A 26059-nucleotide genomic window follows, 5' to 3' on the forward strand; every position below is an offset into this window, starting at 1 on the left:
GTTGGCGTTAGGAAGGGCATCCAGCTGTAGAAACTCTGCCAAATTAGATTGGAGCCCGGTGTAGCCATCCGGTTGCACCAGTCCTCAGTCAAATCGTCCAACCCATGCTAGCATGGAAAGCGGACGTTAAACGATGATGATGATATATATAGTATATATAGAATATATATATATAGTATCATCATCATCATTGTTTAATGTCCGCTTTCCATGCTGGCGTGGGTTGGACAGTTTGACTGAGGACTGGTGCAACCGGATGGCTACACCGGGCTCCAATCTAATTTGGCAGAGTTTCTACAGCTGGATGCCCTTCCTAATGCCAACCACTCCGAGAGTGTATTGGGTGCTTTTACATGACACCAGCACAAAGGCCAGTCAGGTGGTTCTGGCAACGACTATGCTCATGCTCAAAAGGTGTTTTTACGTATTACCTGCACGGGAGCCAGTCCGGCGGCACTGGCAACAACCACGTTCAAATGTTGTTTTCACATGCCACCAGCACATGTGCCAGTAAGGCGGCACTGGCTATGATCATGCTCGAATGGTGCTTTTCACTTGTCACTGGCATGGGAGCCAATCCTTGGCCCCGGCAACGGTCACGCTCGGATGTGCTTTTAACATTCCACTGGCACAAGTGCCAATCATGCAGTACTGTCATCGGCTACGTCAGCAATTTTGGTTTGTTTATACTTGCCTCAGTAGGTCTTCGCAAGCAAAGTTTATTGTCCAATGACTATATATATATATATACTATCCTGCCTTTCTATAGAGAAGACGTGAATTTTTTTTGTCTCTCATTCACTCTCTAACTAGCGTTCAAAATAATAATTTTTCTATCGTCTTAGCCTAACAGCCCTTACCATTTGTTTTCACTGTTCTGTCTTGTTTTTACTGTCTTTTACTGTCTTGTTCTCACTGTCCTGTTCTTGTTTACACTTTCACATTCCGCAAAAAATTCCAAATTTTATTTAATTTGCTTTGCGGGAAGGACTGTTCCAACGAAGTCACGTATTGTCCTTGCCTTCGAAACGCAGAGTAGATGGAACAGGGACAACTGACGAAGGGGTATACTCTTTTTGTTGCATGTCTCGTTTCTCTGTTTTTTTTTTTCATTGTTCGAAAAAAAGTTCGTTTTCTATCTTCATCTTTATGTTTTCATTTCTCATTGTGTTTAACGATTTTTGTGATGCCCTGTACCCATATATGCATGTATGTATACATATAGATGTAGGTATGTACATATATGTATGGATATATGAATATATATTATTTTAGATATATATATATATATGTGGCTAAAGTTTGGTGCCTATATCACTTTCAGATGAGATCAGTTCTTGCCTGAAGATTGCAGTAGTATGAGTTGTGAGATAGAAGCCATGTATGCTACAATATGTACTAAACACACTTCTCTCATTTGTACAACACAATTAAACATTTATTTGCATGCACATATGTACATATATATATATTTATACACACACACAAACACACACATACGCAATGGCCCAGTGGTTAGGGCAGCAGACTCGCGGTCATAGGATCGCGGTTTCGATTCCCAAACCGGGTGTTGTGAATGTTTATTGAGCGAAAACACCTAAAGCTCCACAAGGCTCCGGCAGGGGATGGTAGTGAACCCTGCTGTACTCTTCCACCACAACTTTCTCTCACTCTTACTTCCTGTTTCTGTTGTGCCTGTAATTCAAAGGGTCAGCCTTGTCACACTGTGTCACGCTGAATATCCCCGAGAACTACGTTAAGGGTACACGTGTCTGTGGAGTGCTCAGCCACTTGCGCGTTAATTTCATGAGCAGGCTGTTCTGTTGATCGGATCAACTGGAACCCTCAACGTCATAAGCGACGGAGTGCCAACATATATATCTGTGTGTGTGTGTGTGTGTGTGTATAAATATATATATATGTACATATGTGCATGCAAATAAATGTTTAATTGCGTTGTACAAACGAGAGAGGTGTGTTTAGTACATATTGTAGCATACATGGCTTCTATCTCACAACTCATACTACTGCAATCTTGCAATCTTCAGGTAAGAACTGATCTCATCTGAAAGTGATATAGGCCCCAAACTTTAGCCACAAGATAAAAATTCATTTTCTATAAACTATACATTTAAATTACACACATGCATATATGTACAATATTTTTGCCTTTATTTAAATAACTTTGTAATTGATATTTTTGTTTTTGAATTGTTCAAATTTTGTTAATTATTTTAGTTAACTTAAAATTATTTTATGATGTCGTCTTCTCATTTTAGCATAATAACATGAAAATAATTGCTTTTTTTCCAGAAATATATTTAATCTGACATGGGGAATCAACTAACAGGAATTGCACCTTCACAAATCTTACCCGTTGAACAGTATTTAGCAGACATTCCAGATTATGAATTTGAAATAAGGTCAGTTGCTTTCTTTTTTTCATTCTTAGGATAAAGCCTTAGGGTCCATAATGTTCTGGTGTTGAGACCAGCTGCCAATATCTGTATACAAGTGTACAAAGTAATATATTGTGTGAAAAATATAATGAATGTCAGTCATTAGCACAGGCCATCACTATATGTATTTATATATATATACTAGGATTTCTTATATTTACTCAGAAATTTTTAAAATTAAGTGCAAGCGCTCCACTGGTACAGGTGCCATCACGATTTCGATTTCACTTGCCCCAACAGGTCTTCACAAGCGGAGTTTAGTGTCCAATGAAGGACATTTTCAGTGTTTATTGCTCCTGAACATCTGCCACATACAAAAACTAACTTCCTAGTTAGCCTTCCTTTGATATTGCTGCACCTCTTAAGTGTCCATAGCTTATACTGGGTACATCTTATAGAGTTTCTACCAATAATAATAATAATACCTGTTGTACCTGTATTTCAAATGGCCAGCCTTGTCACACTCTGTCACACTCAATCTCTCCGAGAACTATGTTAAGGGTACACGTGTCTGTGGAGTGCTCAGCCACTTGCATGTTAATAAATGAACTGCAACGTCACTGGTGCCAAGCTGTATCAGTCCCTTTGCCTTTCCCTTCAATAACTTTGGTGGTGTGGAGAGGGGAGGCTGGTATGCATGGGCGACTGCTGGTCTTCCATAAACAACCTTGCCCAGACTTGTGCCTCAGAGGGTAACTTTCTAGGTGCAATCCCATGGTCATTCATGACTGAAGGGGGTCACAACAAATAATGAGTGGTTGGCATTAAGAAGGGCATCCAGCTGTAGAAACTCTGCCAGATCAGATTGGAGCCTGATGTAGCCATCTGGTTTCACCAGTCCTCAGTCAAATCATCCAACCCATGCTAGCATGGAAAGCGGACGTTAAACGACGATGATGATGATGATTATAATAATAATAATGTTTATATATAAATATAAACCTACTAGAGTGTTTTGTACCATATGACAGGTAACTTTGTAAGTATCCTTTTGCCACCATAGATAATGTCACAAAATTTGCTATACATATAATAATTATAATTTAACTTTTATCAAATTTCTTAGCACTTCTATATACTACATTAATGTAGAAAATGATATATACTAATATTCAAAGAAAAATAATTATTACCTTAAAATACAATTAGGATAATATAAAGAGATAAAGTTCCCGAGTTATATAGATTCATAAGGGCCAGTTTCTCAAGTTTCTGTGACAAATATATTTCCCACCAAGACAGGATGCTGGTCTGTTGCAGGAAAACTCATTTTTACAAGCTGAGTGGATTGAACTAATGTGAAATGAAGTATTTTGGTCGAGAACACAAAGCATCACCCAGTCCAGGAATTGAAACTACTTTCTGAGTCCAATGCTCTAACCACTAAGCCTCCACTAAAATACAATTAAATACAATTTAATAAGACAAATTTCTCATTTGTATAACTCTTCCCACAACTACTCTTTTAATCACTTCCTCTTCTTTTTCCCTACCTCTGACTCTTTTTCTCCATTCAACAACACTTAAGCTAAATCTCTCTCTCACTCTCCCTCTTTTTTTCTATGTGATGTAAAGCACTTATATAAACCAGTATTTATATAAACTGTTATTATGTAGAGATACCACCTAAAAACCTTTAAGGGTAACATATGAAGCTTTTGATTTCATAATTGTTGTTGTTGTTGTTGTTGTTATTTTATCCTCTAGTCAACCTTGAGTAAGCAACATATTTAATCAGTTTGATCTTTTAACTATCATTTCAGCTTGGGAAGCACACGCTTCTTCAAAGTAGCCCGAGCTCGATGCAAAGAGGGCCAAGTTGTGGTCAAGGTGTTTGTCATACATGATCCTTCTCTCCCATTGGCCACACACCGAAATCGATTAGAAGGTAAACTCTCATTCCTCCTTTTATTTATGGTTATGCATATTTTTGCGTGTGTTTAACTGTTGTTTTTTTAAAACCCAAATTGTTACTTTTATTCAATGGTTGTGAGGTTAAAAAAGCTGGATTACTGACCAGATAGTTATAAGCTGCACACCATTAGTATTTATCACAAGCACCATGTTTTGTACCTCTAGCCAAACAAAAAGAGACTCCACTTCCTATTTCACAGTCGAGTAGTTTGCTGTAGGAAGCATATCCCATTTAAAACTATTCTTATAGCAAATAAACCATCTTTGTACACTCAGAAAAACTGGATATGAAACAGTTCTCTCTATCCATCCATTTTCTCCACCTACTATTCCTGAGGTGGTCATGTGAGTAGAGTCCTCAGAGACCTCCTACATAGAAGCATCTTCCCTGATGTTATCCAAAAATCTTGTCCTTGGTCTACCAGTTGACAAGTGAGAAATATCAACTATCTTTTTATTATTGACAGTCGTATTAGGGTGGCAAGCTGGTAGAATAATTATTGCACCAGGCAAAACGCTTAGTGGCATTTCACCCATCTTTACATTCTGAGTTCAAATTCCGCTGAGGTCAACTTTGCCTTTGATCCTTTCAGGATCAATGCAATAAATACCAGTTGTGCACTGGGGTCAGTGTAATCAACTATTTCCTTCCCCATAAATTTCAGGCCTTGTGCCTATACCAGAAAGGATTGTGACTGTTTTCAATAAATATTCCAATATTTTGTATATTGTTTTTTAAAAATATTAATTTTATCTCATAAAATATTTATCTTGACTGTTTTGGATTCATGTTTATAAAGTGTCTAATTGTTAATCCTTTAACAACCAGATTATTCTGTCAAATGTAATACTTATTTATTCACATTATTTTCAATTAATCATATATTATCTCATAACTTTCGATGATATGATTATTTTTAGACTGACTTTGTAGGGTAGATGTGAGAGGCCAGTTTGAACATAAAACACGTAGAATATTCGGGGTGGATATGGCCTGTTTGAATGCTAAAAAGTTATTGAACATCTTGGCCATTTTGTCTTATTATCTGCAACAGATATTAGTATTCTTTTGTATCTTCAAAATTTGACATGAAGCAGAAAAACTCTGTTAAATGCTGAATATACAAAATATACAAGAAATAATTTTTTCAAAGCCTAGTGCTATGCAATATCAAAGACCTCATGCTAATATATATTTCTCAGAAATATTGCTAATAAATATATTATGATGTTTTTTCGTTTTTCTCAGAAATTAAAGGACAGTTAAGTGGTGCTTCAAACTGTCTTCCATTCCAGAAATTTATTGTAAGTTAGTTGCTTTCTTTTGTTTGTTTTTCTTTACCTTTTATTTGTATATGTAGATAGATAGATAGATTGATAGATACGCACACATGACATTGGTTGTGTTGAGTCCGTGTGAGCGTGCGGTATATAGTCAATTCAAACATGAACAAGCAAGAAAAAACACGAAAAACAACACGAGGATGTTGAATAAGTACAGTGTTATTGGATGCGTGTGTATCATTGGCGATTTTCTATCTCCATCTTCTCTTCTTTGGACTTTTTCTCTATTTCTGACGAAGAGCTCCGCTCGAAACGTGAAATCCTCTTTCTTTTCTTTCCTTTCCTGAGCGTCCAATAACACTGTACTTATTCCATGTCCTCATGTTGTTGTTTTTTCGTGTTTTTTCTTGCTTGTTCATGTTTGGATTGTTTATATATATATATATATACATATATATATATATATATATAAAATCAGAAAATAGATAAAAAGGAATAAATGATTATCATATGAACTTTGTTAGCTTACAGCTGTTTCTGCTATAAGACACAGTGGTCTCTTAGTTGAGTACCTAGGTAACACCTTATACCTTCATCAGAGCCTCAAATATGAAGTGCAATTTATTTGGGAAATAATTATATATATGTATATAAAACTCTCTGTTGATTCACCAGTAGTGATAAATTACAGGACTCAATACAAATGTAGAGTATTTTTTGATACATTCTAACTGAAAGGCCCCCATTTCCAGAACTCAGAGTCATTCATTTCTGAACATTAGCTGGTAAACCAAGCCTAGTTTACTTTTGAATATCCACTGTTTGATTATTTTTTTGAAATATGAAATGAAAGTTTGAAAGAAATGCTTATCCTCACCATTTCCTTCAAGCTTTCATTTCATACCAGCTGATGTTCAGAAATGAACGACCCTGAGTTCTGGAAATTGGAGCCTTTCAGTTATAAATTATTAAAGTACATATACATATAATTATATATATAAAGATGTAAAAGCCACTCATGCCAGTGACACGTAGATGGCACCCACTACACTCCGGAGGCGCAATGGCCCAGTGGTTAGGGCAGCGGACTCGCGGTCGGAGGATTGTGGTTTCGATTCCCAGACCAGGCGTTGTGTGTGTTTATTGAGCAAAAACACATAAAGCTCCACAAGGCTCTGGCGGGGGTGGTGGGTGGCGACCCTTTTTGTACTCTTTCGTCCCAACTTTCTCACTCTTTCTTCCTGTTTCTTGAGTAACGCTGCGATGGACTGACGTCCTGTCCAGCTGGGGGTGGGGGGGAACACATACGCCATAGAAACCGGGAAACCTGGCCTGAGCCTGGCTAGGCTTTAAAAGGGCTGAAAAACAAAATACTCTTAGAGTGGTTGGCATTAGGAAGGACATCTAGCTGTAGAAACCAAGCCAAACCAGACTGGAGCCCGGTGCGGCTCTCCAGCTTGTCAGTTCCGGTCAAACCATCTAACCTATGCCAGCATGGAAAACGGATGCTAAATGATGATGATACACACACACACACACACACACACACACACACACACACACACACATACCTTTGTTCATATAAGCTGAACAATTTAAACTGTTTTATTATCAATGCATCATCATGTACTTATGTACTAAATATCTTTCTAACAGTCATGACATACATACATACCATCTGTTTTTGCAGCAGTCAGATAAAGCAGCTCTTTTATTCCGCCAGTATACAAAAGATAGCTTATACGATCGGATAAGCACCAGGCCATTTCTCAATGCAATTGAGAAAAAATGGATTGCTTTCCAACTTCTTTGTGCTCTGAATCAGTGCCATAAATTAAAGGTAAGTTGTACTCTTTACCCTTTTATATCAATATTTGTACCCAAATACAATACCTATATCTCATAATTAATTTTGAAAATAGTCGGTAATTTACAATGATTTAGTAAAAAAAAACAAAAAAACACTATCTTCATTAAGTTTGCATTTGGCATGTAACATAACAAATGGTTTTTCTTACAATTATAACAAAAGGTTTCCTTGAGACATGTATTACAGATGCCTTTCCTGTCACCAACCTTCACTTGTTTCCAAGTAAGGTAATATTTCCTTCTTGGTCAGACACATTCTCACAGAATATTGGAAATGAATGACACTGCTTGTATGACAGTGACATTCATTTACAACTATCATGTGATGTCAAAGCAAGGAGACACAAAAACTCATACACACATACATACTCATATACATGTATATGCAACAAGCTTCTTTCAGTTTCCATCAGATCCACACACACAGCTTTAGTCAACCCAGTGTTATAGTAGATGATGCCACACGGTGGGACTGAACCCAGAACCACGTGGCTTGGAAGCAAACTTCTTACAATACAGCCACACCAGCATTTATAATAATCATAAATGTTTATGATAATTAATTTTAAGGTAATTACTAAATAGGATGTTTAATTAGCTTAAAGCATATGTAAAAGGTTGCCGTAGGGCAACATTAAACTGGTGATTATTTTATCAACTCACAAATTTTTAAAGTTTTCTTGTTGATTGTTTTTTTTTATTTTCTTTGTAATTTGTTTCTTGAAGGTTTGTCATGGTGATATCAAGTCTGAAAATGTAATGATCACAAGCTGGAATTGGCTTTTCCTTACAGACTTTGCGAGCTTCAAACCAACATATCTACCTGAAGTAAGTTGACTAATTTTCATCATTATTTCAGTTGACCAAAATTTACAATTTGCTGCCTTTCTTCATTTCCATTGATCATTTCATCAGCACTATTGAGATATACCCCTCCTCCTACTACCACCATCACATCTTCTCGTGTTCTTTGGTCTTCCACTTCTGTTGGAACTTTTTATTGTCAATATACAACACTTTTTCACTAATTGGTGTCATGTCTATCAACTGTAGTTGTAGCAAAGAAGCAATGTATCATAAAATTACATTACTCTTTACTCTTTTACTTGTTTCAGTCATTTGACTGCGGCCATGCTGGAGTACCACCTTTAGTCGAGCAAATCGGCCCCAGGACTTATTCTTTGTAAGCCTAGTACTTATTCTATCGGTTCTTTTGCTGAACCGCTAAGTTACGGGGGACGTAAACACAACAGCATCGGTTGTCAAGCGATGTTGGGGGGACAAATACACATACACACACACACACACACACACACACACACACATACACACATATATTTATACATGTATACATGATGGGCTTCTTTCATTTTCCGTCTACCAAATCCACTCACAAGGCTTTGGTCGGCCCGAGGCTATAGTAGAAGACACTTGCCCAAGGTGCCAAGCAGTGGGACTGAACCCGGAACCATGTGGTTGGTAAGCAAGCTACTTACCACACAGCCACTTTTCTTTATAATAGGAGCCAAAAGACTAAAGGAAGCTGTATGGATGTATTCATCACATTCCCCACCACCACTGCCTTTTATCTTCAATACCTATGTAAAATTTCCACTACCCCTAGGGGTACACTAATGTACCTCTTGAAATACTTGTTGGGAAAATATGGACAGAGTGGGAATTCCACTGGACTAACATTCTGGAAAGGAAATAATGGGCTTAGTGATTAATGCTGGGCCTATATGGTTGGGTTTGGACACAAGAAGAGTGATGTGAGGAGGAAAGGTGAGTGGGAAAGAAATAGTCAAGTGCCAGTGGCACGTAAAAAGCACCCACCACACTCTGCTAAGTGGTTGGCATTAGGAAGGGCATCCAGCATTAGAAACCAAACATCAACAGACAGTTGGGAGTCTGGACAGCTCCATGTCAAACCATTCAACCCATGCCAGCATGGGAAGTGGACGTTAAATGATGATGCTGATGAGCTGGCATGAGTTCAGCCTACTGTGAAGAGCAGAGTCCATTATAATAGAGGTAGAAAAGGTGGAGAGAGAGAGAGAGAGAGAGAGAGAGGAGTTAAATCACCTGAAGGCCAGAGGTTGGAACATGTCCTTGTGAGTGATTGTATGCCAGTCAGATGGCCTTTTTTTTTGGACACAGTCAAGGATGTCTGTGTGATGCAATAGCACTGTCCTTGATGTGAAAGCATGGAAAATGCAACATAAAAAACTGATGTTGATGATGATGATGTAGAAAGTTGGATGTTTTACATAAAAGTGATGTATTTGTACTTCTACATAAAATTTTAATAAATACTTTGCTTAAAAAGCTGTTTCAGTTCTTTAGTTTATTTTAGCCATCATGGTCAAGTTCATGTTGGAGCGCTGCCTTCAAGTTAATATCATTTTTTTATTATTTTAAATCTGATTTTAATACAACACTGAATAAATGTTTTTTTATTTATTATTATTTTTTTTTTTTTAGGATAACCCTTCAGATTTCTCATATTTCTTCGATACATCACGCCGTCGAACATGTTACATAGCACCAGAGAGGTTTGTAGACAGCAGCTGGAAGAACGCAGATGCTGCTACGCAAGTCAGCCTAGATTTGACTTCCAGTGAAACCAAATTTGGAGATCTCACTCCAGCGATGGATATTTTCTCTTCAGGGTAATTTTTAATTAAACCACCCTCTCTCTCACTCTCTTTCTCTCTCTCTCTCTCTCTCTCTCTCTCTCTCTCTCTCTCTCTCTCTCTCTCTCTCTCTCTCTCTCTCTCAGTAGGTCATTAGGCAAAGTACTTTACAGCTAGAGTTCAAATACTGCCCAGTTTTGTTTTGCCTTCCATTCCTCTGACATTCATAAAATAAGTACCAGTATGATCTGAGGTAGATTAAATTGATTATAAGCCTTGAAAGCAGTACTCCAGTATGGCCATGGTCCAGTGACTAACCACTATATGAAATAAAATAATATCCTTAAAACATCAATGGAAAGCATAGCCTTAGCACAGGCATAGCCAGGTGGTTTGTAAATTTGTTTCTTAACCATGGCCAACCAAAGCTTTGTGAGTGGAATTAGTTCATGGAGACTGAGAGAAGCACATAGTGTGTGTGTGTGTGTGTGTGTTAGTTCTATACAAGTGTCACTGTCATACAAGCAATTCTGTTTGTTTCCAGTCTTCTTCTGTGAAAAACATGTCTGGCCCTGGAGAAATGTTACCTTGTTTGGAAACAAGGTAAAATCTGCCTCAGCAAATCCTATCTAAGCCATGCAAGCATGGAGAAGTGGAAGTTAAGACAATGAAGATGATGACACTGAGATTAAGAAAATAAGTTATGTCTTCTTCCTTGTCAAATTTGGTCTTGTATTTTGTCAAATTTATTTAATGTCCGCTTTCCATGCTAGCATGGGTTGGACGATTTGACTGAGGACTGGTGAAACCAGATGGCTACACCAGGCTCCAATCTGATTTGGTAGAGTTTCTACAGCTGGATGCCCTTCCTAATGCCAACCACTCCAAGAGTGTAGTGGGTGCTTTTAAATGCCACCGGCATGAAGGCCAGTCAGGCGGTACTGGCAACGGCCATGCTCCAAATGGTGTATTTTACGTGCCACTTGCACAGGAGCCAGTCCAGCGGCACTGGCAACAATCTCGCTCGAAAGTCTTTACACGTGCCACGGGCACAAGTGCCAGAAAGGCGATGCTGGGCACAGGTGCCATCACAATTTCGCTTTCGCTTGCCCCAACAGGTCTTCGCAAGCCGAGTTTAATGTCAAATGAAGGAGACGACGTTGGCATGGGTGCCAGTCATCAAATTTAGTTCGATTTCGATTTCACTTGCCTCAAATGAAATTGGTATCTTATATTGTTTATATCATATGATGATATTTGTCTTACCATTATTGTAATTATTTCTCTCTTATTTTTGTTACGTAGGTGTGTGATAGCTGAGCTTTTCACAGAAGGAACTGTACCATTTGATCTTTCCCAGTTGTTAGCATATCGGAATGGAGAATACAGTCCATGGAAAGTCTTAGAAAAAATTGAAGATTCAAGCATTCGGGTATGAAGACCTAAGTTTTTAATATTTATAAATATATGTGTTATATATATATATACATATACACACACACACGAGAAGGTGCTGAAAAGTTCCTGGCTTTAAGGGTATCATGAAAGGCCTGGTTGAAGACCCAACCTCCCATGTTCTTTTACAGGGATTAGAAAAATGGAAGAACCGCTGCAATAAGTGTGTGTGAATCTGAGAGGGGAATATGTTGAATAAAACCATAATTAACTGATTCTCCTGTATTTCCTTTTAACCCAAAACCAAGAACTTTTCAGCACCACCACCCATATATATATATATATATATATATATATATATATATATATACACACACACACATATGTTTACATACACTCTCTTGATATACTGTCCCTGTCTCCTTTTCTTCACACTTTAGACTCTTCCCTTTCTCAACAAACCTCAACACTAATCCCTGACCTTTTCCTTCTTCCGTTTTGTGGAGTTAAAAATGACTGTTAAGAACAAAGACAATTTATACATAATCATAATATAAATTTTCAGAGGAGGGGGACATTCATTCAGTGGATGTAACTGGTAGCAGTGTTTACCCAGCATGGTTTGATTCTCATCAGTAGATTATTATTATTTTGTTTTGTTTCTTTTACCTCACATTAGTATTTATGAAGGTATAATATACACACGCATATGTACATATACAAACACACACACTTACGCACATATATATGTACATGTATGTATATATATAATTATATGTATTTATTTTCTCCTAATTAAGAATAATTTGGATAAAATAAATGGGTTAATAGAAACCAGGGTAGCAAAGATCACAAAATAACTGTAGTGTAACTCCTGTTTGTGAGGCGGAAACTCCTTGATATTTTGGGTATTTGAGTATATATAAATTTAAAGAATGGAGTAAACGCATGTTATAACTGCATACTTTTATTCCGACATATGTTTCGAAGAATTACAATTTATGCGATCCATAGGAATCGGCGATGTTAAAAATGTAAGCTTCTCTTCAGGGAAATGTATGGGAACCAGCCTAAACGTAAGACATTATGACCGAGTATGAGAACTATAGTTGGATAAGGTTATAACGTAATTCATTTGAACCTTATCCAACTATAGTTCTCATACTCGGTTATAATGTCTTACATTTAAGCTGGTTCCCATACATTTCCCTGAGGAGAAGTTTACATTTTTAACATCGCCGATTCCTATGGATCGCATAAATTGTAATTCTTCGAAACATATGTCGGAATAAAAGTATGCAGTTATAACATGCGTTTACTCCATTCTTTAAATTTATATATATACATATATATATATATATATATATATATACACACACACACACACATACATACACACACACACATATATGCTGAGACCCCCTTCGGTCATAACTGACCATGGGATTGCACCCGGGCAAGGTTGTTTTTATGGAAGACCAGCAGTCGCCCATGCATACCAGCCTCCCTTCTCCATGCCACCAGTGTTATCCAAGGGAAAGGCAAAGGCCGATACAGCTTGGCACCTGTGACGTCGCAACTCATTTCTACAGCTGAGTGAACTGGAGCAACGTGAAATAAAGTGTCTTGCTCAAGAACACAACACACAGCCTGGTCCGGGATTCGAACTCACAACCTCACGATCGTAAGCTCGATGCTCTAACCACTGAGCCAGGCGCCTTCACGCACATATATATATACCTGTATACACCCAAAATATGAAATGTTGATATAGATATGTAACGTATATTATTTTTTAGGAACTGGTACGCCACATGATGCAGAAAGAGCCAACCCATCGTCTTTCAGCTGAAGAATATCTCATTCAACAGCGGGGTAAAGCTTTCCCTAACTATTTCTACACTTATCTCAAACTTTACATCCAGCGTTTCGCAGTAGCACCAATTCTATCACCCGATGAACGGATCGTAAAGTAAGAACTTTCTGTGATTATATCACCTTTCTGTTTTCCCAAACTAAAGTATAATTCTGTTTTCTTCTGAAAAATTGGATATTTGTTCATTTAACCCTTTAGCATTCAAACCAGTCATATGTAACCCCAAAATACTGCCTGTTTCATATTCAAACTAGTCAGATCCAACCTCTTAGATGTGCCCTACAATGTCATTCTAAAAATAAACAATGGTGTCATCAAAATCTCAAAGTTATGAGACAATGTATGATTAATTGAAAACAGTGTGAATAAATAAGGATTACATTTGACAGACAAATCTGAATGCTAAAGAGTTTAAGTGTAAATTGTTTTGTCCTCTCTTCTAATTTATGTTACAACTTTTTTTTAAAGCATTCTTCAGATTTTTATTTATTTTAAATATCAAAGATTTTGAATCTGCCAAAATATTTATAAGTAATTTAACAAATATTTTTGTTTAAAAGAAGAAATAAGAGACAAGGATTTCAACGATAGTTAACACAGTAATTACAAGATATTTAGCCATGTTCTGATTTATGTGCGAGCTAGTAAAATTGTTATTATTATTATTATTATTATTGTTCAGTAGTTTTATTTTTATAACGTGTTTTCACTTCACTACTGAGCACAGCTCTGTGTGCCTTGGGTATGTGCTGTGGTTTGCTGTGATGCTCTTATGGTTACTGTATTGAAAGTGTTTTGCGTAGGATGTATGCAGTGCCCAGTAGTGCAATTTTCTGTATGTTATATATATTTGTAAGTCCTGGTGTTTTTGTTATGTATTTGTCTGAATATTTTTTTTACTATACCTAAGGCACCTACTATGATAGGAATTGTTTCTGTTTTTAAATTCCACATTCGAGTTACCTCTATTTCCAGGTCTTTGTATTTTGAAAGTTTCTCCATTTCTTTTAGGGAAACGTTGTCATCTGCTGGTATTGATACATCAATTAGAAAGCATTTTTTTCCTTCATGATCTTTGACAACTATATCTGGTCTATTGGTCTTAATTTCTCTATCTGTGTGTATTGGCATATCCCAGAGTATGGTTGCTTTCTCGTTTTCTGTGACATTTTTTGGTGTGTGTTTATACCATCTTTTTTTCTGTTGTTATTCCATAGTGTTGGCATAGCTTCCAGTGTATATAGGTCCCAGCTCTGTCGTGTCTGTGAATATATTCCTTCTTAGCCAGGACTGGGCAGCCAGAGATAATATGATTTATTGTTTCTTGTCCATTGTCACATATTCTGCAGTTATTTGTTATGTTTCTTTTCATAATATGTTTTTGGTAATTTCTGGTGGGGAGGCTTTAGTCTTGTGCAGCAATTAAAAATCCTTCAGTCTCTGCTTTGAGTCCTGAGCTTCTCAACCATTGCTGGGATTTTTCTCTGTCTATTTCTTTTGCATTTAGTTTAGCCCAGTATTTACCATGTAGGGGCTTTTCTTGCCATCGTTTTATCATGGTCTGTTGCTGTTCTAGTTTTAGTTTGGATTTCATTTGTTTTATAGCTTTTGTTGTTTCTTCTTCTTCTTCTTCTTCTTCATATTTGTTAGGTAGATTGATTTCTTGTTTGTATTTGTCAGCTTCCTTAAATACTGAGAAGAGTTTTTTGTTTTGCTCGTGTTTTGTGGCTATTTGTATTAGTTTTCCTTGCTTCTGGAGTAGGTATTTTTGTAGTCCTATGGTGGTTATTTTATAATAGTTTTCCAGCTGTATAAGACCCCTGCCACCTTCTGTGCATTGTATATATAGCCTTTCTATGTCAGATTTTGGGTAGTGCATCCTAGATCCTCTATAGTACTCTTTCTGTATTTTTTCTTTCATTTGTGTGCATTGTATCCTATCTAGTTCATTGACTCCTAAATATTTGTATGGTTGGCTTTCGTCTAGGTCTCTTATTTCATTGGCTTTATCTAGTGTGATGTTGCTACTCTTAACTAATCTTCCTCTTTTCAGGGTTGCTTTGGCACATTTTTCTAATCTGAATTTCATTTCTATTTCCTTGGTAAATCCATGTACTGTCTGTAGTAGTGTTTCCAGCTCTTTATCGTTTCTAGCGTATAATTTTAGGTCCTCCATATATTTTTTTTTTTTTTTTTTTTTTTTCAGAATCAAAAAAGAACTTCCAATGATATTTGGTCATTTAAATGTCTTGAAATCAACACCTGAAGAAAACACTGGGTTGGTTTTGATCATCAGTCTTGTTGGTTCAAGTCTTCGGAGTCTACAGGTATCAGTCAATATCAATTACATTCTTATTTTTGTTACTATTACCATAGAACAGGTGATGGATTTCATGTAAGTTGTCTCTATCAAATAATTGTGGCTCTTACATAACTCTTTACTCTGTCAAATGCTTATTAATTCACTTTGTTTTGAATTAATCATGCATTATCTTGTAGCTTTGAGATTTTTAAGATGTGACTGTTTATTTTTATAATAGGATTGTAGGGTAGGTGTAAGAGGCCAATTCTGTCCAGTTACAATATAATAACAGTTAGAATATTTAAAATGGATATGGCCAGTCTAAATGCTGAAAGGGTTATGGTCAGTTTATTTCATTTATACTGATAGCATGCTTTGGAATGGCATAAACTGTCCAACATAACAATGCCAGTCTGATATATATATATATATATAAGGATTTACTTCTCGTAATGAGATAAAAAAAACCAAGGCTGTGTATATTTTAGAACATTTATAAATATTCTAAAATATACACAGCCTTGGTTTTTTATCTCATTACGAAAAGTAAATCCTTATATTCACACGCTGATATATGACCTATGTTAGACCCCTTATTCGCATAATCACCAAACCTGGAGCTTAACCATGGTCTATCCATCGCACTTACTCAGCATTACCTGAAACCTCTGGGTCTAATTGACACCACTATTGCTCATAACCTATATATAGATACATTTGTGTGCTTTCTGAAAAATAAAAACGAATGTTCTTCTTTTGTAAGTTGATTCCTGGTGATCTGATTTCAATTTCTAATTGAAATCATTTTACTTGAAGAGAGAAGCATTACCTCTCTTGTTCTTTCTCTGATTCTGTCCCCCCTTTAAAAGTGGCAGCAGTTCATATTGCTGTTATCCACTTTTCTATAAATAGGTACCACCTACAACTTGCCCTGTTGCACAGAAGTCATGTGTGAAGAACACAAGTGTTAAATGTCTCACAGTGCTAAGACCAAATTCTCCTACAAATCTCTGAGAAAGCATGTAGTAAACTACTCCTGTACAGTAACCAGAGCTCATTAATATCTTAGGCTCAACGTAGTCATATCTAGACTTTGGTCCTGATTATAATCCCTGTGTGCTTGCGTGCATGTGTGAGATAACTGATATGCAAATAGTCCATTCCAAAGATATTCACCATTTGGTGGATATCTTTGTAATTGAAAGAAGGTTCTCATGACACAAAAATGTATTCTGACACGTCTATACATCGTCTTACTCATCATAACCTACAAAAAAACGTAGCAGACTACACTTTCGGATGACACTAACTGCTATCCAAGATTTATTTTGTCTTATTAATGTCTTTTACAGTTTGCCAGTTCCAAATCAACTGCTCTTGAATTGCTCCTTGAAATATCTCAACATGTCACTGCAGAAATCATTCTAGATCGACTTCTACCTTTAATGGTAAGAAATTTTGTTTTCAGCAGAAACTTCTCTCCTCTTCCATATCACATTCCTTGTAACTTGCCTTTTAAGGCTCCCTTGTTTTTACTATTTAGTTAGAGAGGGAATGGCAGTACTATGAATATCCATTATTCTCTCAGGGCTTTGTAGGTTGATGGGAGGAAGGGTGGAAGTTATAGTCAAACCAGGAACCTGATTTAAATGCCTGTCAAGTACCAGTGAAACACTGGGGTCAATGAAATCGACTTATCTCCTCCCCCAAAATTGCTACCCTTGTGGCAAAATTTGAAACCATTATTATTATTATTATTATTATTATTATTATTATTATTATTATTATTATTATTATTATTATTATTATTATTATTATTATTATTATTATTATTATTATTATTTATTTATTTATTCAGAATAAAAAAAGAATTTTTTTATTCTGATAAATTCTGTTTAAGGTACCCAAGAACCAGGTGATAGACTGGGTATTGCTTAATTGGGTATTGGATGGTATTAGACTGGGTATTGCTTAAGTCTTCTATCAAAACCACCTCAGAGTGCTAAATGCTGGAACATATACTGCATCTTGTTCAATGTTCTGACAAGTCTGCCAGTCATCTTCCTGGACAGGGACTATATTTTATTGACCCCACCAAACATATAAAAGGTAAAGCTGGCCTCAGCAGGGTCAAAGCACAAAAATCCAAAGCAAGTAACTCAAAGTATTGTCACATACTCTAACATTTCACCACACACTAAACTCTATGTTCTAAGTTCAACTTATGCAAAAATCAACTTTGCTTTCCTTTCTCCCAGGCTCAAAAAAATCAAGTACCAGTCAAGTACTGGAGTTAATAAAATCAACAATGCCCCTCTCCTTTATGTAAAAATTAAATATTCACCCATTTTGGAAACTTTTATATTTTATTGTATTTGCATGTGCAGTTCAATTGTTTGTATTTTGAAAAGTGACAGTATTATATAGAAATTCATTACTTTTGTCTGTTTTTTTTTTATTGTAAAATGCGATTTAAAACATCTGTACCACTTAAAATTGACTGAAATGTTTCATTAATTTTCTTCTTCCAGCTTTGTTTAGCTGAAGATCCATTTCCACGAGTGCGAGCTGATACTCTGAGAACTATTGTAAAATGTTTGTCCAATCTCAAGTCAGTTCCAAAAAGGTTTGTAAATCAACATTATTTATCTTTAAGAATCATCTGTTTCATTGTATTTATTGGTCACTGCTACCATGTGTTTTAGTAAACTGAAGCATTTGAGGTATGATTCTTATGTTAGTGTTTTGTACTATTATAGATTCCTTATTAAGGTATTGTACAACTTTGTTGTCCACCTTAAGGAATGTCTGGAAATTTACCCTCATCTCTGTTTACTACCCATGTTAACTCTTTCATGACTATTCTTTTGTTGACATACACTGCCTTTGTTTCAATGTATTTTGAAAAAAAACTGTCATTATTAATCTTGTGTTCGTAACATCAATTAACATAAAATTTTGATAGAAGGTTTTGGATCTCTTTAAAACAGGAAGTTTGTATCAAAGAACCAAGAATGGTCTTAGATGGATTGGTATCAAAAGTGTTATCTTCTTGAGCTAGCAGACAGGTCCCTTCATATCAGCTGAACCCACTAGAATTAGCAGCCAAATATCCCTCATTACATTCTATCGTCTTAAAAAAAAAAAGTAAGAATACATTAGATAACGTATTTTTAGTTACATTATGAAAATAAAAAATATAGTAAGATAATCAGTAAAATAATAAGATAATATGGCGTAGTGGTTAAGAGCGCGGGCTACTAACCCCAAGATTCCAAGTTTGATTGCAGGCAGTGACCTGAATAATAGTAATAATAATAATAATAATAACATTGAAAAATACCTTAGGAATGAGAACTCAGGTTTGAAATTTCCCCAAGACACCTGATGAAGGCTGGAGAGTATATCAACCGAAACGTTGTGTTAACAACAAACTAGATGAGGACGAATATCTGTCAAATGTAAATAATGTAAGATAATCATGTTTAGACTTTCTTGAACCATTTAAATCACAAGTGTGCCCAGTCAGGGTTTACTCATGACAAAACAAGAACAGCAAACCATACCATCTTTTGGTCATTAGCAGAATCCATAAATTGTCTTCATCCCTTTAGCATTCGGATTATTCTGCCAAATATGCTTATTTGAATTAATCCATTCATTACCTTGTAGCTTTGAGATTTCAATGATGTGATTATTTATTTTTAGAATGACATTATAGGTTAAGTGTGAGAGGTTAGTTATGGCCAGTTTGAGCATAAAATAGAATATACGGACTGTATATGGCTGATTTAAACACTAAAGGGTTGATTCTGTCAGTCTGCCCTTTTTGAAATTGTGATTTCAGAATGATTTGCTAATAATTTATACCTGGTTAAATTTCCATGGCAAAAATTCCCTTGGCTGAAATAATTCAAGCTGTTTGTTGGTTTTTGTAAGATAAAGACACTTTTCTTTCTTTATTTTTCTTTAAATAACCTGCTTCCAATAAATTTCTGTCCTTTTGCCTATATTAGAAACAATTATTTATTTTTTTTTTATAAAAGAATATGCAAAATGTGACATCTGAGATAGATGCAGGCATGGTTGTGTAGTAAGAAGTTTGCTTTCCAACCACATGGTTTCAGGTTTACTCTCACTGTATGACACTTTGGGCAAGTGCCTTCTACTATATCCCTAGGCCAGCCAAAGCTTTGTGAGCAGATTTGGTAGATGGAAACTGAAAGAAGCCCATTACATATATGTATATATATATATATATATATATATATATATATATATATATATGTGTGTGTGTGTGTGTGTGTGTGTGTGTGTGTGTGTATCTATGTGTGTGCATCTTTGTGTCTGTGTTTGTCCCCCATCACTTCCTGATGACAGGGGTTTGTCTACCTCCCCGTAACTTAGTGGTTTGACAAAAGAGACTGCTGTAATAGATATCTGGCTTAAGGGAAAAAATAAGTCCTGGGGTCAATTTGCTCAACTGAACCCTAGCCGCAGTCTAATGACTGAAACAAATAAAATGTAAAAGACAAAAGATAAATGAAATTCATGAGTCTTAATTAATGAGTTAAATTTTGTAGCTGTAACCTGTAATTGACTTGCTAACGATCTCTAAAAGTAGTAATATGTTTATTGTTCTTTTTGGTGAAATGTTTTTCCTAAAATAAATTAACAAAAATAAGGTTTTCAAATCTGTTAATACCATTTCTTACCTTGTCCTCTTTTGTTTCAGCGATGCAAATATATTTCCTGAATATATCTTTCCATATCTAGTAAGTATTCTGACATTTTAATTTACTCTTATCAGTTAAATAAAATAGATTTTGAGGATATGCTCAATGTTGATTGAGAAGGCATGTGACCTAATGGTTAAGCAACTGGGCTTTCAATCATAAACGTGTTCAATTCCTTGTGTAAAGCACTTCATTTTACATACCACCCCTCCACTCAGCTGACAAAAATGTGTATTAAGACTGATAGACAGCATTAAGATGAGTCAGTGATATGTTTAATACTTTTGGGCATGACTGCATTCAACTGCTTTACCCTATTTTTGCAATATTTTCTGTTGATTACATGGAGACGCAATGGCCCAGTGGTTAGGGCAGCAGACTCGCAGTCATAGGATCACGGTTTCGATTCCCAGACCGGGCGTTGTGAGTGTTTATTGAGCGAAAACACCTGAAGCTCCACGAGGCTCCGGCAGGGGATGGTGGTGAACCCTGCTGTACTCTTTCACCACAACTTTCTCTCACTCTTTCTTCCTGTTTCTGTTGTGCCTGTAATTCAAAGGGTCAGCCTTGTCACTCTGTGTCACGCTGAATATCCCCGAGAACTATGTTAAGGGTACACGTGTCTGTGGAGTGCTCAGCCACTTGCATGTTAATTTCACGAGCAGGCTGTTCCGTTGATCGGATCAACTGGAACCCTCGACGTCGTAAGCGACGGAGTGCCAACAACAACAACAATCTGTTGATTACATTTTAAGATTGTTTTTGTTTCTAGCAATAATTGTTTCACTGGACTGTCTATTGACAGTAAACTGACTATATATCTACTTGCATTTCGACTATGGAACCTGTATATATTTTCTCATCATTTTAAGATGTAGTTTACAAACACTTTTATAGAGAGACATGTTTATATGTGCATGTGTGTTTGTGTTTAAATATATAAGGATGTTCGTTTTTATTAAATAGATTATCATCAAAGTTTTTCTGTTGTTATACAACAAAATTTTGTAAACAGCTATGATTTATAAGCAGGAGTAAATTTAAAACAGTGATTATATGTGCGTGTACATATTTATCTATGCGTGTGTACATATGTATGCAGCTATCTATCCACTTACATACTTACCTGTCTGTCTGTCTGTCTATCTATCTATACGCGCACACACACACGCACACACATACAAAATCATCCTCATCACAATCTTCTTTCCATACTGGTGTCAGTTGAACACGATCTCACAGTTCAAGTCTGCTCTTATTTGGAGATGCTGCTCATCTAGACAAATCAGAAGACCACATCTTGCTGATGTTTCATTTTTGTCCTGGTTTCTATAGCTGGATGTCCTTCCTAATGACTACCACTTTATAAACTGTATTGGATGCAATTTACCATGGCACCAGCATTAAAGAGATTACATGTCCTTGACAAGACCAAAAAATCATCTTAATTCTGCATTCACCAACCACTTTACAGAATGCCCATGACAGATTTATTGTGAAATTAGCAATTGTGGGATTACTTCCAAAGATTAGAGAGTCGCACACACGCACGCACGCACACACACACACACACACACGCCAAGTCATTTTTACCATGCTACTGTTACAACCTAACCCTGTATTGCATGTTTCATTGTCAGTTGGTTGGCATTTTTCCACCCTGTTTAGAGGATTAGGGTTAGGTGTGTTGTTACTTGGATGGGTTAAAAAGGAAACATGCTAAAACAGGGAAGAGCTACTCTCAGGAAAACCTATGGTCAACAAAACATAGAGATGAGGTAGGAACCACCAAGTTATCTACCTATTAAAATTTGATGGGGATGCTGGGGTTGGAGGAATCGGTGGAATGGCTGGCAAGGACGAATAGAGTGCGGTGGTATGGGCATGTGTTGAGGAGGGATGAGGAGCATGTTCTGTGGAGGGTGCTTAAGTTTGAGGTAAATGGACTGCGAAAGCAAGGTAGACCAAGGAAAATGTGAAGAGGACAGGTGGAGGAGGAGATTGGGAGGGTTGGTTTGAAAAGGGAGGATGCCCAAAACCAGGCAAGATGGTGTGAGGACAGTTTCTATGGCATTGAGGTAGATTCGGCCACCCTCGTTAACGGGGACAAAACCCAGATTTAAAACTCTGGATGATGATGACGATGATGATGACAACGACGACGTGGATGGATGTGTATATGTATGATGTATGTATGTGTAAGCCTACTGCAGTTGATATAATCCACTATACTCTTTCTTTTAAATTGTTCTTGTCTTCAAAATCATTATTATATGAAAAAATACAGCATAAGTGTATTCAAAGATGCAGTATTCAGCATGCAAGAATACAAATATATAATAAGGTTTAACAATTTAGCTTAAAAATTGTCATTTTAGAACATGAAAATATCAACCAGACATTGTATGTATTTATTTAAAATCATGGTTTGGTATCATTTTCTTTCAGTCACCCCTAACACAGGATACAGTTACTCTTGTTCGTGCTGCTTATGCTGAAAATATTGCACAACTTGCTGAGATAGCATTAAGGTCAGTTTGTTTGTTCATATTTTTATGTTTTGGAAATATGGAGGTTCCCTTCCCCCCACCCCACCCCTACTGCTCTATTTTTTTAAAAACTTCTATATTTATCGTTTATCTGTCTGTCTGACTATCTATTTTATCTACATATCTATTTATCTGTCATCATTGTTTAACCCATTACCTACCAGTGATCTCATATGAGATCACTTAAAAATTACAAATTTCGGAATTATCTGTCAATATTTACACATATCTAACCTTTTTGCTATATCTACTAGGTATATTTCTCTGATATTGAAATGAAGTTTGCTCATTTTTCACCCAATATCTCGCTTATTTCTATTTAAAATGTTATTTTGATCATTTCAGCGTGTTTCTAAGGCTGTTTTATGCTAGAAATCAAAGTTTCATAAAAAAATTCTAGTTAATAGAATTATGGGAGGTAATGGGTTAAGATCCCTTTTTCGATACTTTCACCAGTCAGACATTTTGTGTGTGTGTGTGTGTGTGTGTGTTTACATATACATATACATACACACATCATCATCATTTTGCATCTGTTTTTACGTGCTTGCATGAGTAGGATATTTTTTTTCCAGCTCAGCTTCTCACCATTTTTGGTCCTTTTTCATCTCTTCCATGCAGTTCTTTCAAGCCCCTGAGATCTACCCTCATGAACTTTTTCTTATAATTTCCTGCTTCTTCCCTTTCTAAAGATTCCTTCTGTTTTGATCACTTCGCACTTCTTTACCCACCTTTCATCCTCCACATATGTCACCTGTCTGTACCAGCTCTTGCTTCTTTTCTCTTGTATACTGCATCTGATTCCTCGTATAAGAAATTTATTTCTCAGCTCATTTGTGTCCTAAGTGCAGTAAAATTACACATCAAACAGTGCATGATTGCATCATTTCTTTCCTTCCCTTACACATCTGATGCTTTCATTGCCTGTTATACTGAAATACAATCTCATACTTTCTACATAAGCATTTCCCTTTCACTCGAAGAAAGAGGACACCAGAGGGCGTCTTTTTCCTTACCAGAAGAAGTAATTACTCCCTGAACTCTTTCCAACCAACTCTTACTTTGGCTCCTATTGTTTCAGAAAACTCATTTCTACTCTTGAATAGGTCATATAAGCAATCAACTACTATAGTGCATTTGCTATGTACACATGCTCTAATGAAACCACCTACAACGCTGTTGAATTACAATGAAATGCTGTCACCTAGTCAATTGTGAGAATAATAAAGTACTCACCAAAACTATCTGGTTTAACACACCTTATAGCATTTTGTGAAAACCAGTATTGCAAAATATTCCCTTTTCTTCATCAGAAAGCATTTTCCAGATTGTCATAAAGCCTATAGGCTGTTCAACAAGGATGACTTATAAAAACATATCTTATGCTGTCATGAGCAACAATGAAAAAAATACTGCAGCTAGACATAGAAAGGAGGGAGCTTAGATGCAATTGCCAGTATATAGAGCATTTCTTTCTAAAAGATAATTACTTAGATAGGAGCAATGTATAGCAATATATCTCCATTAGTACAACAGCCAACAACTCATTCTATCAAAGTATATTTGGAAATTAGAAAACGCAGAAGAGACCACCAATATCTTATAAATAGTGATCGCTAAATAATGGTTAAAAATCCTGCTACTTGTGACTCACTGAGAAGCTCCGCATTATCTGCTATCCAACTTCTTAAATGGATGATACATGAATTCCGAAAATGATACATGACTGAGAGCAAAAGATCTCAGTTATACTTTCTAGAATCATTTTATTATTTCTAAATGTACTGACATATAGAATCAATCAGATGAATGAAACCGTGGTTCTTATTTTTTAATTGCCTTTTATCTGACATAAATTAACAATGTTACACAATTTCAATGTAAAGTTGTATCAAACAGTTTTATGTTGTTGCACCACAACATAAACACAAACTGTGTGTGTGTGTGTGTGTGTGTATACACACACATACACATATTCATACATACATTATGTGTTTGTGTGCATAATATAATATTAAATCAAATTTTATATTGCAGAGTTTTGGATATGATACATCTGAATGTTTCAGATGATTCTGACCCAGATGGCACTCGTTATCAAGTAAGTGATTTACTTATTTAATTACTTTATCCCTATCAGCGCTTCAAGACAAAGGACAGGTCTACAGCCATTTGATTCTTATCAGTAGACAAGAAATAAAATATTAATTCACTATCATAAGAATTTCATACACATAAGGATTAACTTATTGAAAGTAGCATCTACAATTAAGCTAGATATGTTTAATAAACACCAATGGTACCCTGCACACCCAGGATGTCAGGAAAAAAAAGATTAGGAGTTTAAAAGTAAGAAGATTAAAGCAGTCCTCTTTTCTTAGTCTCTACCACTCAGACTGTTTGGTCATGTTGCTTGATTTTTCCAAGTTAGAGCCTAGTTACCATGTTTTCTTCATTGAGGATCCAGCTGGGTTGATGGTTTATGTTGGTTAACCACATGTCACAGCAGATGAGGAGGTATCTCATGGAGATAACTGACTGGGATTCTGCTCAACGGATCAGCAGGGAGGTCCCAGAAATATACCAACAAATAGTGAATGCAGCAACACACTGCAATGACACATGTTCCCCCCGCCCACTTGTACACTTTTGAAAAGAAAATGCCTAACAGTATTTAGTTATGATCATCTACATTTTGATTCAATTCTGGTGAGAGTCAACTTTGCTTTCCATTCTTCAAAAGGGATTTGAGAAATAATAATGAATGTGCAAGTTTCCATAAAAATGTGGGAAAACTTTCTGTAGACACAAAATAATATAACAAAAATGAAAACGTAACAGCTTAATTTCTCTCGGCAGCGAACTGGCTGAATTGTTAGCATGTGTGGCAAAATAACTAGAGAGCATTTTGTGCTTGCTGCCACCCACCTTTATATAATGCAAACAACCATATATAAAATATTTCACTATCTTTATTTTATGAATTTAGATCCTGCCTCCATTAACTTTGCTTTCTTCCTGTTGGGTTTGGATAAAAAT

The 26059-nt window shown here is 36.1% G+C and overlaps 1 protein-coding gene across 1 annotated transcript in view; it reads left to right on the forward strand.

Annotated features, from left to right (window-relative positions):
* Positions 1-26059, forward strand: part of LOC106873538 (phosphoinositide 3-kinase regulatory subunit 4) — an 85745-nt gene that overhangs the window by 19216 nt on the left and 40470 nt on the right. Inside the window, 14 exon segments of the mRNA XM_089365288.1 lie at positions 2314-2423; positions 4223-4347; positions 5623-5678; positions 7348-7497; positions 8253-8354; positions 10011-10198; positions 11468-11594; positions 13357-13529; positions 15640-15760; positions 17088-17183; positions 18267-18361; positions 20471-20510; positions 22920-23002; positions 25058-25121. Of these exon segments, the coding sequence (XP_089221414.1) occupies positions 2332-2423; positions 4223-4347; positions 5623-5678; positions 7348-7497; positions 8253-8354; positions 10011-10198; positions 11468-11594; positions 13357-13529; positions 15640-15760; positions 17088-17183; positions 18267-18361; positions 20471-20510; positions 22920-23002; positions 25058-25121 (1512 nt within the window). The 5' untranslated portion in view covers positions 2314-2331.

The sequence above is a fragment of the Octopus bimaculoides genome, chromosome Z, assembly GCF_046866305.1.
Source record: "Octopus bimaculoides isolate indiv1 chromosome Z, ASM4686630v1, whole genome shotgun sequence".
NCBI classification, from domain to species: Eukaryota; Metazoa; Mollusca; class Cephalopoda; order Octopoda; family Octopodidae; genus Octopus; species Octopus bimaculoides.